Source organism: Mobula birostris, chromosome 1 (genome assembly GCF_030028105.1).
Source record: "Mobula birostris isolate sMobBir1 chromosome 1, sMobBir1.hap1, whole genome shotgun sequence".
In the NCBI taxonomy this organism is placed as follows: domain Eukaryota; kingdom Metazoa; phylum Chordata; class Chondrichthyes; order Myliobatiformes; family Myliobatidae; genus Mobula; species Mobula birostris.
In genome coordinates, this window is record NC_092370.1 from 128037327 (window position 1) to 128051204 (window position 13878).

The 13878-nt window shown below is 40.7% G+C and overlaps 1 protein-coding gene across 1 annotated transcript in view; it reads right to left on the reverse strand.

Moving 5' to 3' along the window:
• LOC140199571 (uncharacterized) overlaps positions 1-13878 on the reverse strand; it is a 254277-nt gene that overhangs the window by 216345 nt on the left and 24054 nt on the right. The window contains exons 2-3 of the mRNA XM_072261873.1: positions 6996-7088; positions 5124-5684 (exon numbers count right to left, since the gene is read on the reverse strand). Of these exons, the coding sequence (XP_072117974.1) occupies positions 5124-5684; positions 6996-7083 (649 nt within the window). The 5' untranslated portion in view covers positions 7084-7088. The remainder of the gene's footprint in view (positions 1-5123; positions 5685-6995; positions 7089-13878) is intronic.

A 13878-nucleotide genomic window follows, 5' to 3' on the forward strand; every position in this document is an offset into this window, starting at 1 on the left:
GATTTATAAAGCTGCAACTTACTGACTTCTGAATTCATTGCCTTGACTAATAAAGATAAGCATGCCATCTTAACCACCCTGCCAACCTACCTAGCCACTTTCAGGGAGCCATGAACCTAGACCCCAAAATTCCTCTGCTCATCCACACTGTTCAGGGTCTTGCCCTTAACAGTGTATTGTCTCTTTACATTTGACCTATCAAGGTGCAGCACTTCACATTTGGCCAGGTTAAACCCCAACTGCTATTTCTTTGCCCATATTTGCAACTGATCTATATTCTGCTATATAGTTTTTGCCAGGCATCTACACTATCCGCACCACCATATCATCTGAAAATTTACCAAGCTACCCACCTACATTTTCATCCAGGTCACAGCACAGCAGCATCTCTACTTCCTGAGGGGAATGAAGCTAAGGAGAGTCCTCCTCCCGTGCCCACCCCTTCCCCCCCCCAGCATTCTAACCAACTTTTACAAGAGCACCATCGAGAGTGTCCTGACCAGCTGCATCACTGTCTGGTATGTGAATTGCAAGGCATCTGACTGCAAGCCCCTGTAAAGGATTGCATGGACTGCAGAGAGGATCATCAGGGTCTCTCTTCCACCCAACGGAGATATTGATCATGAGTTGGTGCATATGCAGTCCCTTAGCATTGTTAAAGATCCCTCCCATCCATCCAACAATCTCTTTGACCCCCTAACATCAGGCAGGAGGTACCATTAGGACAAGAACTGTTAGGATGGGAAACAGCTTCTTCCCCCAGGACATGAGACTACTGAACTCCCTGCCACTACCCAGGTCATCAGGTCACCAGTAGCATTATTCTGTTCACTTTTTAAACTTGTGTCATAAATGCATCTTTATTATTTGTTAATTTATTAGTGTTAACATTTACTTTGTGTTACATGTGAGTTATATGTTCTGTGTTGTGCACCTTGGTCCAGAGGAATGTTGCTTCATTTGGCAGTATACATGCGTACAGTTGAATGACAATAAACGAACTTGCACTTGTGGTCATTTACATACATCACAAACAGCAGAGGTCCCAGTACAGAACCCTGCAGAATGCCACTAATCACAGACCTCCAACTAGAGTAAGTCCCTTCAACCATCACCCTCTGTCTTCTATGGGCAAGCCAGATCTGCATCCAAATGGCCAACTCACCACTGAGCCTATGCATCTTAATCTTCTGGATGAGCTGCCCATGAGGTACTGGGGAGAATTGATAGGAATGGAAGAAAATACAAAGGGATTAGTACAATGGGTGCTTGTTGGTCAGCATGGATTCCATGGGCTAAAAAAAAAAACATTTCTGTGCCATACAATCTACCTCAGCCAAAGGACTTTCCAGCAGTGATGGAAAAAGCCAATATAGGTCATGACTATGTCACCACCCAAGTTAAGTTTCAAGGAGGCTTTATGTGTTAATGGCTACAACAATCAGACTTTTCTGAAATGATGCTTGTCTCAATGCTGTGGTAGGACTGAAAGAGCCACTTCATACAAATGCTAGAAGCAGGCTGACCCTAGTTTTGATACATGGTTGTTGTTGAGATAAATATTCACCAACTTGTTAGTTTGCAATTGCCATTAAGGGGTTGAAGAGACCAGACAGGAGCTTCTAATATTGAGACACACAGGTAGGACAGACTGCCAGCATCATTTTTCCCAGAGCAATAATGTTAAACACTAGAGGGCATAGCATTACGGCAAGAGGGGAGAAATGTCTAAAGGGGCATATGGAGGACAACTTTTTTTGTTTACACAAACTTCTGGAACACACTGCCAGAGGCGATAGTGGTAGCAGATAACTGTGTAAAAGTCTTAGGCACATGTAAAAAAATTCTGTAAAGTGAAGATGTTTTCAAAACTAATAAAATGTTCCTAAATATCAGAAAATTTACTATAAAGAGTCACAAGCAGTAACAGACTAAATCAGATCAATATGTGGTGTGACCACCCTTTTAAAACTGCATCAATTCTCTTAGGTACCACTATCGTGCAGTTTTACAAGAAAATCATATGGTAGGTTGTTCCAAGCATTTTGGAGAACTTGCCACAGTTCTTCCACGGACCTTGGCTGACTCACTTGTCTCTCCAGATAATCCCAGACCACCTCAATGATGTTGAAATCAGGGCTCTGTGGAGGCCATACCATCTAAAAATCTAGCAGGCTCAAGACTTTTGCACAGTACTGTATGAAGGGGTCTTCAACAGGCTTTCAGGTAGGCAGATGAATATGTAGGCATTGGAGGGATATGAATCATATGCAGAGAGAAGAGATGACTTTAATTTGGCATGGCATCCAGCACAGACATGTGGGACAAAGGCCCTGTTCCTGTTCTGCATTGTTCTATGTTCCATTCTTTATTGAAGGAGGTTTTTGTTTGGATTTGCAATAAGGTTTCACCAAAACACACTTCAAATACAGATGAAAATAAGCTGTTTTCTGCAGGAATAAAGTTCCAACAAAGTGGAAGTAATATTTTTCCTGGATCTTTCTTATTGTTGTAGTTTTACAGCAGTGCCTTTCTGGATCCAGAATATTATCACTATTTCCTTCCATGCTGTCTGGCACCAATTTCCTTGCACAGGATATACCTCAACTGAATATTGAAAGAAATGTATCCATGGACTTTTACAGACTTCCTGCACCCCATATTAAAATTGAAATCCTTGACATCAAGAAATCAGAGTTACTCAACAAAAGAGCTCTTACGGATACTGCCAAGTTTATTTTAAGCATTTTTTTTCTGCTTGCCAGATTAGATTGAAGAAACTCTTTTGTTCTCAAATATACTTGATTTTTAGCATAGATTTGTAGAGACAAGGATTTGTAGGTGGGTACGCAGACCTATTGAATGGCTCAGGCCTCTTGTTGCAATCAGCCAGTTGCTGGCTGATATATAGCCTAAATCCATACTTGCGTCTTGGCTGCACGTCAGTGGTGCAGTTGGATTCTCAGGGTGCTGGGATGGGGGAAGGTTGTTGAATTTTATGCAGGGGTCCACTGTTATAAGAACAATTGCGCAGTTTACTCAATTAGGAAGTAGCAACAAGCCCACTGATGTAATTTTAGCAACTGTTCCCCACTCCCCCCCACCCCCACCATCCTCCACTAGTTCCACTTGTCAAATCAAATCAAGCCTATTGCCATAAGCACAAATGCTGAGGTATAGGTACTATGGAAAGCTTGTGTGCATCAGAATCACACGCACTCAGATTCAAACAACATGCAGAACAAATTATACATGAATTATAAAGGATAGTAAAGTAAGGGATATGCAAAACGAAAGTCGATCAGAAGCAAGTCCAAGGACACAGGAATGTGCCCCATTCCTACTGTTCCAAGTGACAATTCTCCCGATAATGTGAATTTCTTTTTAAAACCAACTTTGTTCTAATAACTACCCCAAAAGTTGCTTCCTGGTCTTTCAACTGCCTATCAAAGGTTTTCTAATCTCAACAAGATGAAACCACTGGTTCTAGTCTGCAAGTACGTAACATATACATTGAAGGATATCCTTCAAGGTATTTCAGTGCGAGGCAAGTGTGAGAGAGGAGAGCAATGGCGGATAAGTGGAATAATTCAGTAATCAGAATGCCTTCATTCTCAAAATGAATTAATAACACTCAGTGAAGAAAAACATCAGTTTGGCAACTCTGGAAGTCAAAAAAAAACCGAGGATGCTGGAAATCTGAAACAAAAATAAAATGCTGGAAACACTCAGTTGGTCAGGCAGCATCCATGGAAAGAGAAACAGTTAACATCTCAGGACCCAGACAAGGTCCAGTGCTCTAGCAAAGAGTCTCAAACTCGCTCTGGTCTCAGACAAGGTCTAGTTCTCTAGTGAAGGGTCTCAAACTTGAACTGTTAACCATTTCTCTGTTTCACTTTCATTGCTAATTATGGAGCCAAGATGTGTAAGTGGGGAGAAGCACAGAACTGTACAGTGGCTCACCAGGTAGAGCAATTGCCTCACAACTCTAGTAACCTGGGTTCAATCCTGACTTCAGATGCCATCTGCAAAGAGAATGCCTGTTCTCTCTGTGACCATGCCATGTTTCCTCTTGGTGTTCCACAGCTCCCAAGGACATGCAGGTTGATAGAAACATAGAAAACCTACAGTACAATACAGGCCCTACGGCCCACAAAGCTGTGTCGAACATGTCCCTACCTTAGAAATAGGTTAACTAGCTACTGCAAAATTCCCCCCAGTGTGTAGGTGAGTGGTGGTTCCATGCCCACATATAATCACATTATGGTTGTTTCCGAGTGGCTCTTTTAGCATAACTACATCATTGTTTTGTACTCTAACTTGGGATGCACAATACTTGAAAGGTTTCCTTTGAAGATTCAACACAAAATTTCTCCATCTGCAGAGGTTTATGGCACTAGAGTGAACTGCAATTATGCCATAGTCATCTAGCTTCCTCAGACTACCTAGTAACCTGATGGTGCCTTATTGGTTAACACCAAGTGCAACAGGAAGATGTGCAATGATAAGAAAACCGAACACGAATCCAAAAGTAAGTTTCCATTTTATTATCCCACTTTCTCAAAGTAGTTGGAGGATTTTCAGTCCTTTAGTTTGTAAATCCAAAGTTGTACTTCATGAAAATCTATCAACAGTGCAGCATACTTTTGCCGATGGTACAATTAAGTAATATGGAGCAATGCGTATTATCAAGAGAACCAAAGAACGTTCAGAGGTAGTATCAAAGGTTTCAATGGTGGAGAGCCTCCTTAATTTACTTCCACCTGTAATGATGGATTGGGAAGTGCTGCAGCAATTTATATTTTGGAAATTAACATTTTCTTTCATCACACAGGGACACTTTCTAGCATACAGTCTCCATCTACTATTAAACAATGCGATTCCTAACCTTTGCCTCTGTCATTGCATAATTAGCTTTGAGTAAGTTCAGTTCAGACTAAATAACACCCTGGTAGCTCTCTCCTGCCTGCTTTTGAGTTGCATAATTTCAAGTCTGCACTATGCAGCTGCTCAAAACTGGAAAAAGCTACACCCATAAACTTGAACACACAACATATTCACAGAGCCATGTGCAATCACACAGCTACATGATAAATTGAAATTATTTTTTAAGAAGTGTTCACCTTCACAAATCTTCTGCCTCATAGCCTCATTAATTCTCTCTATGGTGCTATAATCTTCTGCAAACATAACATAGGTTGTAGATGGTTTGTTGGCAATTGTTTTAAGTTCAGATTCTGTTATTTCTGACCCAACTCCAACGGCAAATAGAATTACTTTCTTTACACGTGCTTCAACAGAGGCATCCATAACATCATCCTGAGATTTTCCATCTGTGACAACAACAGCAATTTTATTTTTGGCCAATTTGGTCCTTTGCGAAGACGGAAAAACAGACTCAGTTGCAAATTTAATAGCACGGCCTGTTTGAGTATTTCCACCAAGGTATTTAATTCTTTCTATTCCAGCAATCAGCTGTTTACTTGTCTGGAACTGGTCAAATGAAATTTCCAGACGTGGAGTATCACTGTACTGGATAACAGCCACTTGTGTATATTCAGGTCCAATATTAAATCCACTTGTAACATTAATCAGCCACATCTTTGCTGTTTCAAAATCATCCGATCCCACACTCCAAGAGCCATCCATGATGAAAACTAAATCATTCACTGCTGTTCTGCACCCTATTGAGAGAAAGAGAGAAATTTGTGTAAAAATTGATGGTGCTATTCAATAAAACAGTTAAATACATTTTCCTGTCAACATTTCTTTTAAAATTGCATGTTAAAATTAGATAATTTTACAGGATCAAATACAACACCATAGGCCTCATTTTCTTAGGCAGAAGCCATGAAGTATAAAGCCATGTGAGTGTGCCTGGGGAACAATTGATTAGAGCATCATTTGATACTTGCAAGGTTCCTTCCGTTATGTTGGTCACCCTGTATTTTAGACATTCAATAACCTATGTCCAGTGTGCTTCAGATATTGAAGGATATACAGTCGGCCCTCCTTATCCGCGAGTTCCGCATGCGCGAATTCAACCAACCGCAAATTGAGGAAACCCGGAAGTGCTCTTCCAGCACTTGTTGTTCGAACATGTACAGACTATTTTCTTGTCATTATTCCCTAAACAATGCAGGATAACAAGTATTTCACATAGCATTTACATTGTATTAGGTATAAGTAATCTAGAGATGATTTAAAGTATACGGGAGGATGTGTGTAGGTTATCGTGGATTGGGATCGGAAAAAAAACGGACTTTCTCTTACTAAGTAAGTCAGAACAGGTACATCCAGTATTATTTAGAGTCAGTTAGTCAAACGTTTGTCTTAGTATATAGCATATATTTTACCTTTCTATGCTTATAAAACACTTAAGAAACGTATGCTTCAGCGCCGGGCTCGGGAACGGAAATTCCTGAGTTCGATCCAGTGACAGATCACTCCCAAGTGCACTGTCCATCCCTTTCGGGTTGATGTGGAGGATCAAAAACCCAAAACCCTAAAACCCAATAATTAAACCACTGCGTTGCTTAGTAATAATTGTAGCATTCATCGGGGCAAGGAATTTCTCACTTTATCCTTTAAAATTGCTCCGATCGTTGACCGACTGTAGCCTAACGCTTTTCCAATGACTGATGACATTTCACCTCTTTCTGATCACTTTACTATTGCCACTTTATTTTAAATCGCGATCGTGATTACTTTCGTGAACAGAAACACTGTGGATTCAGAGCTCCACCACTGGGTCCTAATGCCCACTACCCTTAGACAGGTTGAATAAGGGACTTGAGCATCCACGTTTTTTGGTATGCGCGAGGGCTCCCAGAACCAATCCCTCGCGGATAAGGAGGGCCGACTGTAGTCACATGTACTTCAAGAATATTCAGTCAGTTAACTGTTTGGTAACCAATTTAATAACAACTAATGACAAAGAGTTATTTCATACTTTTGGGTTGACGTCAGTCTGAGATACTCCAAGAAGTCCTCACCTGCTCGTGCATCTTCATCTGTCACCGCCCCACTAAATAAATAAGACTGCAAACAAACCACTAAAATCCGTATTATGCACAAATTCATTGTACCTACAAACAAAGAAAACAAGTATTTTATTGATATACACATTCATATTTTGTTAATCTATTAAAAAGCGCTGCTCAAGGAACCAAAATCCTACTAAAATGGCATCAGAAAACATTATTGTAACTCCTTAACTTTTCCTACTCTATATTTTGTAATTACGTCACAAATTAACGGGGTTTCAATAATATACACATCTGTGCACAAATACTACAGACAGATAGTTTAAGGTGCCACAAAGAAACATAATAACCAGTAATAATAAGGTAGGGCACCAAAAAGTAGTTAGTTACTCGAGAGACTTGTCGCTCCTTAAACTACACAACTCATTTAGAAATGAGGTGATACAATGGTACAACGAATAATGCCGCTGTGACACAGTCAGTCCAGTGACAGGTTCAATCCAGACTTCAGCAGCTTCCTATGTAGACTCTGTCTGCTATGTAGACAGCATGGGTTTCCCTTGTGTGTTCCAATTTCTTCACTCTTCCTGAAAGTGTGCTAGTTGGTTAATTGGCCACTGTAAATTGCCCCTATTGTAGTTGGGTAGAAGTGAACTGGAAAACATTGATAGGCATGAGGGTATAGGTTATTGGAAAATAAGTGGGGAAAATGGAAATGATGACATTGTTCTGAGAACCAGTGTAGATTCAATGAGCCAAATGTTCTCCTTCCAAATCACCAAATAAGACACACATATGGTCTTTTGCAACCAGAGATATTTATGTATTTTTGCTTACAGAAACTTCAAACAATAATAAAACTCGTCCATAATCTTAAACTGCATTTTAATCAAGAATATTTATTATTTTCAATGAAGTCATTCATTTAGACATTCTCTCTTTGTTTAGGGTGGAATTTCTTCATTTAGGCACTGAGAAATCATAAAAGGAGGTTTGATTCCAGTGTATTTAGCAACTCCTTACATCAGCCACTTCTTTGTCCTAATGCAGCTCTCTCAAAGTTTATCAACCTCAGTTCACTAATGCACCTTTTGGTTGCTGGTTTCCCAGCCAAATATTGCCTCACCACCTCTATTTTTGCTTTATTCCAGCTTAAATTATTCAAGGAGTGCTTTCACTAAACGTCGCTCAAGTAGGATTCCGCAGCTCGGTTTGTCTCATATGGCCTTTTGGTGTGCTACATTTCCTATGTAACTTAGTGAGTCTTTTAACCACTCAGGGTCAAGTGATTATGGGCATAACTAAAATACAAGCATTGAAAAGTTAGCTAATTAACATACAATAATCAAAACAGATTAAAATACACAAATAAATTTGTACTTCTGCCATCTGGATTACGTGCAGTGGCATAAAACTTGATCACATGTCCTTTGTCAGAATATTGTATGTGTCATTTTCGTCAGAACCTTTCCTCATCCTTCATTCCATTGCTATCACAAGTAGTATCAAATACAACTGAAAAAACTCTCACACTCAGTTTCTTTGACATCTAAACCACATTCCCTTATCTTCCCACTTTCCTATTCTGCACTTCCTATATGTCAAGTCTCAATGATATCCACTTCCATATGTGATTTCTGTGAGAATTTCATTTAATATACTCTTTTATTGATCCATCGTTTTTTAAAATGGTTTGTGCATTACTGATATCGCAGGCTGTTTGAAATTGTTTTCCCATATGGTGCGATCTGTCTGGCTGCTGAGGTGTAATCAGCACTGCATTCTCATCTCAACTAGCCAGATACGGCCCAGAGATCATCTTCTGTTGTCATCTGGAGCTGCAGCACCTGAGCGTTCCAACATAATTTCTATTCCGTTCTTGTGCCTGCCCTTCCCTCAGAATTCATCCAATCCAAATGGAGATGCATGTGCATTTACTTCCCTTTGAGGTAATTGTTTACGTTTGACGTTGATAAATGATTAAAACATCTCAATTGATCATTAAATTGCATAGGATGACACCAGAGATATACACAGAAATGGGTCATTCAGACCAATCATTCCTTTTTGGGGTTATCCTCCATTTGGGCTTCCTCCCTCCTTCCTCATCTGAATCTATTATGGCAGTCCTCCATTCTTGTCTCCCCTGAAACATGCCCACACTAGTCCAACAACTCCTTGTAGAAGCAAGTTCCACATTTTCACTTCCCTTCCAAATAAGGAAGCTTTGTTTGCATTCCCAATTATATTTCCTGATCTGTCATTTTTCACCTTCTATCACCATTCTTCCCAAAATTCCAGCCAAACAAAATGGAACATAACAACTCCAGCTGCGCACTACTTAAAAAATATATAATTCCTGGGGCGTTGATACCATCACCACTTTCCTTTCACTGATTAACTTGGCATCAGTGCCAAGTTCAATGGCATCTCAAACAACACTGGGTAATATTTGTGTACTTGATTAGCAAGGAAATGTAATGACTTTAACAATTATTTTCATATCTCTGACGTGCTCTTGGCTAGGGCTGAGCTAAAATGTACGCAGGACTAACACCTGTTCTCAGTTGTCCTAGAAAATAAAGCTGGATGACAGAAACCATCTTGAATTGGTGAAGAATGAAGTGAAGAGACCGGGGGTCCTTTCAAGTGCAGAGAGTTAAGCATTATGAAGCAAATCTCAAACTAATGATTTCATATACAGACACACTCAAAAGTAGGAATGGTGCAGCAACATGCAGAACGAGCACTGCCACAGGGGTAGGACCAGAATCCGTTTTCATTCTTTAAGGTGAGTCAGGCTTAATGCAAACTGCCACATCAACTCTTGCAAAACCTTCACAAGAGCAATACACTTAACATATTCAAACCTCTGCTGAGTTACACAGTATGGAACAGTAAACAAAAGAGTACGACTATAAAGAGTAAGTAGCTGCAGGAGAAAATAGAAGTCACGGCGCATTTAGCATTTGGTTTATGGATCTGTTAAAGCAGTTTCCTTGTCAGTTTGACTTACTCCACTGTATCTAAACAATACAGTGAGTGACCTTGATCCATACAAGATCCACCTTAATAAATAATTCAGTATATTTGTAACCCCCCCCCCCCACCGAAGCAGACTGCAAACTTCTGGGATCCCCTTTTTACCATAAACCCCCATTAGGTCCTGGAGAGAGAAAACTACATGAAACTTTATGTGATTATTTCCACCCATTAATTCTGAGCAGTTGCCAACAGCCAAGAAACAAGTCTTGAAGCTCCTTTTCTCTCCCCCTTTTAAAAACCAACAGATTGTAAAGACCAATTAGATTGCAATTAAAAATGTTTCCAGGTTTCTTACGTTTTTTTTATTCCAGAAAGCCAGCTGCCACCTTCACGTTTCGCATTAAGGCATTAAAAGATTGGAAACAAGTAGCTGAACTGCTGAGTCATATTGCTCTTGGTAACTTGAGTTTGGTCCAGTGGCATCAGTGGTTGAGGACTGAGAAAGAAGGTTACGCAGCATCTCTCTGCCCCAGCCACAGGTTTTTGTAAGATATTTGTAACTAAACCACTCAGAAGAATACTTGGATTTGCATAATCGCAAACTGCTTTACATCTGGTACCGATTTGTGCAGAGGAAGCTCCCACAAAGGGTCATTTGAGGCAATGACAGGAATACTTGTCAATTTTTGACAACCAGCCTTTCGATAATATCACTAAAGCAGAAGATCTAGTCATTGCCACAATGCTGACTGGGGCTTATTGTACAGGCAGACCCCAGGTTATGCCAGGGTTCTATTCCAAACCATTCACAAGTCAGAAATGAACAAAAAAGGAAATCACATGTGAGACAGGAACACTGTGACAAGACTGCGGTGACAGGAGAACATGCAGGCCCTGCAAGAGCAGCCACCAGACAGCTTCACTGACAGTTAGCGAGTTAGTCTAGTCAGCACTCCTGGCTCTGCTTAGCCCAGCCCAATTGTTGCGGCTCATCCGTAAGTACAGGGTGTCACTATGAATAGTAGCTCCATGTTACATCTGCCCCCTATGTCACGTGTACTTTACAGACTGCTAAACCTCCAGACAGTGAAAGCTGCTTTATCAATGGAAGTCTTTCTTTTTCAAGAGTACATTAACTGAAGAGGTAACGGTAGAAGGAGTACCCAAACTGCTCGGGTGTACCAGATGTGGGCATCATTTCCTTAACTTTAAAAAGGGCCCTGAGGTATGTGAAGTGAATCTTCTGCAAAATTTCTTCCCTGTAGTCAGGGCAGGCAAGTTTCTTTCCTGCCACCACTGCACACTGTCAGCTACAGGCAATTTTCATTATTAAAAACACTACTCTCCACGCAGGAGGTGCAAGGAATCCTGGCCTCAGTCCACATTATGGGCAGAGAAAAGAGACTACAGATGGTGGAATCTGGAACCAGTATGAGAATGCTGGAAGAACTCACCAGGTCAAGCAGCATCTGTGTAGGCAAAAGGACTAAGTCAGCAGTTTGGGTTAAAACCCTGCAAGGACCAAGACGGAAGAGGAATGATTGGCAATATGTAGCTATATGGAGGAGGGGGAGATGGCTCAGGGGCTGGTAAGTGATGAGTGGAAACAGTTGCAGAGCGGATGATGGGCAGATGGAACCAGGTGAAGGGAGAGGTGAACAAAGGGAGAACAAAATTAAGTTGACAAGTGAGTGTGTGCAGAAGAAAATGGGGGGGGGATGTGGGGGGTACGGGTTATCTACAGAATAAATGGCAGTGATGCCTCATTCCCCAATGAACTTAGTACCTTCTATGCACACTTTGAAAGGGAGAATAACACAATGCCTTTGTGAATCCCAACAGCATCTGATAACCCTTGATCTCTGTCTTGGTGGCCAACGTTAGAAGATGAACCCTCACAGAGCCTGGTGTACCTGAAAGGGTATCAAAAGCCTATGTTGATCAACCGGCTGGAATTTTCAAGGACATCCCCGACCTCTCAGGAAGGCAGATAGAGGATCCCACCTGCTTCAATCATACCAGTGCCCAAAAAGAGCAAGGGTGAGCTGCCTCAATGAATATTCCCCTTGGCCATGTGATGAAGTGTTTTAGTATTGAGGGGTCAGGAAAGGATGAGCAGCTTCAAATTCCTAAGTGTCAACACTTCAGGGTATCTACCCTGGACCACCACATTGAGGAACCACAAAGGCACACCAAGCAGCTGTTCTTCATCAGGTGTATCAAAAGACTTGGTATGTTATCCAGGCTCCAATTTGTCAGGGGAGTGGGAACTGGAGTGATAGGGCAGAGGGTGGGGCAATTGGTATACAGGTAGATACAGTGTGCAAAGAGGCTGTGAAGAAAGATGGGCAAATAAAAGAGGAAAATTGCAGTCAGTGAGATGGCTTGAAGTGTACCTTTAAACTAAATATTAGGTTCAAAAGTTTAACAGTTTAGAATAGTGGAAACAAAGCAAAAGGGAAAGCCAGTGCAGAAGTTAAAGATGTAAAATCTTTTTGTGAGAGTTAACTGTTAACATGTATTTTTCAAAAGTCAGTGAGGACAGGCGAAATCCCTAAGGACTGGAAATGGGCTAATGTTGTCCCAGTATATAAGAAGGGTGACCACACTGACCCTGGTAACTATAAACCAGTAAGCTTAACGTGTATCATAGGTAAGATAATGGAAACATTATTAATGAAGGAGATGGAAAAGCAACTGATAAGAAAAGGCAGGTTAGAAGAACACCAGCATGGGTTCGGAGAGGCAAAATCATGTTTTACTAATCTGCTGGAGTTCTATGAAGAGGCAACTAAAATTTATGATAAGAATAGAGCAGCTGATATCATTTACTTGGATTTTCAGAAGGCTTTTGACAAAGTGCCCCACAAGAGGTTAATAATCAAATTACAGAAGGTAGGGATTCAGGGTAAGGTGTGTGAATGAGTGCAGAATTGGCTTAAAAACAGAAAACAACAAGTTATGGTGACAGGATCATTTTCACACCTAGAAGATGTTAAAAGTGGGGTTCCGCAGGGATCAGTTTTGGAGCCACTGCAGTTCTTAATTTACATTAATGATTTGGATCAACACATAACAAATAAACTAATAAAATTTGCAGATGACAAACTTAGGGGGGAACAGGCTGATAACACTCAGGCAGCAGAATCAGTACAGTTAGATCTAAACAAAATCCAGATGTGGGCAGCTGAAATTTAATGTTAATAAATGTAAAATATTACATACAAGTAGAAATATCAGATATAAATATACAATAGTGTCTTGAATTAGAAAGTGCACTGTATGAGGAGGAATTGGGTGTCCTGGTAGACTTATCACTATCACCATCTAGGCAATGCACAGAAATAACCAGGAAGGTTAATAGATTGTTGGGCTATAATAACGCACTCAGTAGAGCTCAAGGCCAGAGACTTTCTCCTTAAGCTGTATAATGTGCTTATGAGGCCACACCCTGAGTACTGTGTAATTTTGATCTCCAAGTTTTGTGAGGAAGGTGTCGACATTGGAGAGAGTTCAGAGAAGGGCGATTAGATTCATTCCACGTCCGCAGGGTTTCAGCTACGAACAAAGATTGAAAGAATTAAAAAAAATCTTTTTAGTCTAATTAGATGTAGGATGAGAGGAGACATGATAGAAGTGTCCAAAGAGTATAAGTAAGGTGGATGCCAGCTGCAACTTCAAAATTAATCCATCATCTAGAACATGGGGTCATAGGTGGAGAACTGGTTAAAGGGAGATTTCAGGCTAACATCAGGAAGCATTTCTTTACACAGCGATTTGTGGACACATGGAACAAACTACCTAGCTGTATAGTTGAGAGCAGTACTGTAGAGACTGTCAATCTCTATCCTACTAAAACTCTCATGCTCTGTTTGTGACCTCCAATCAGCGCAAACGGTACATTAGA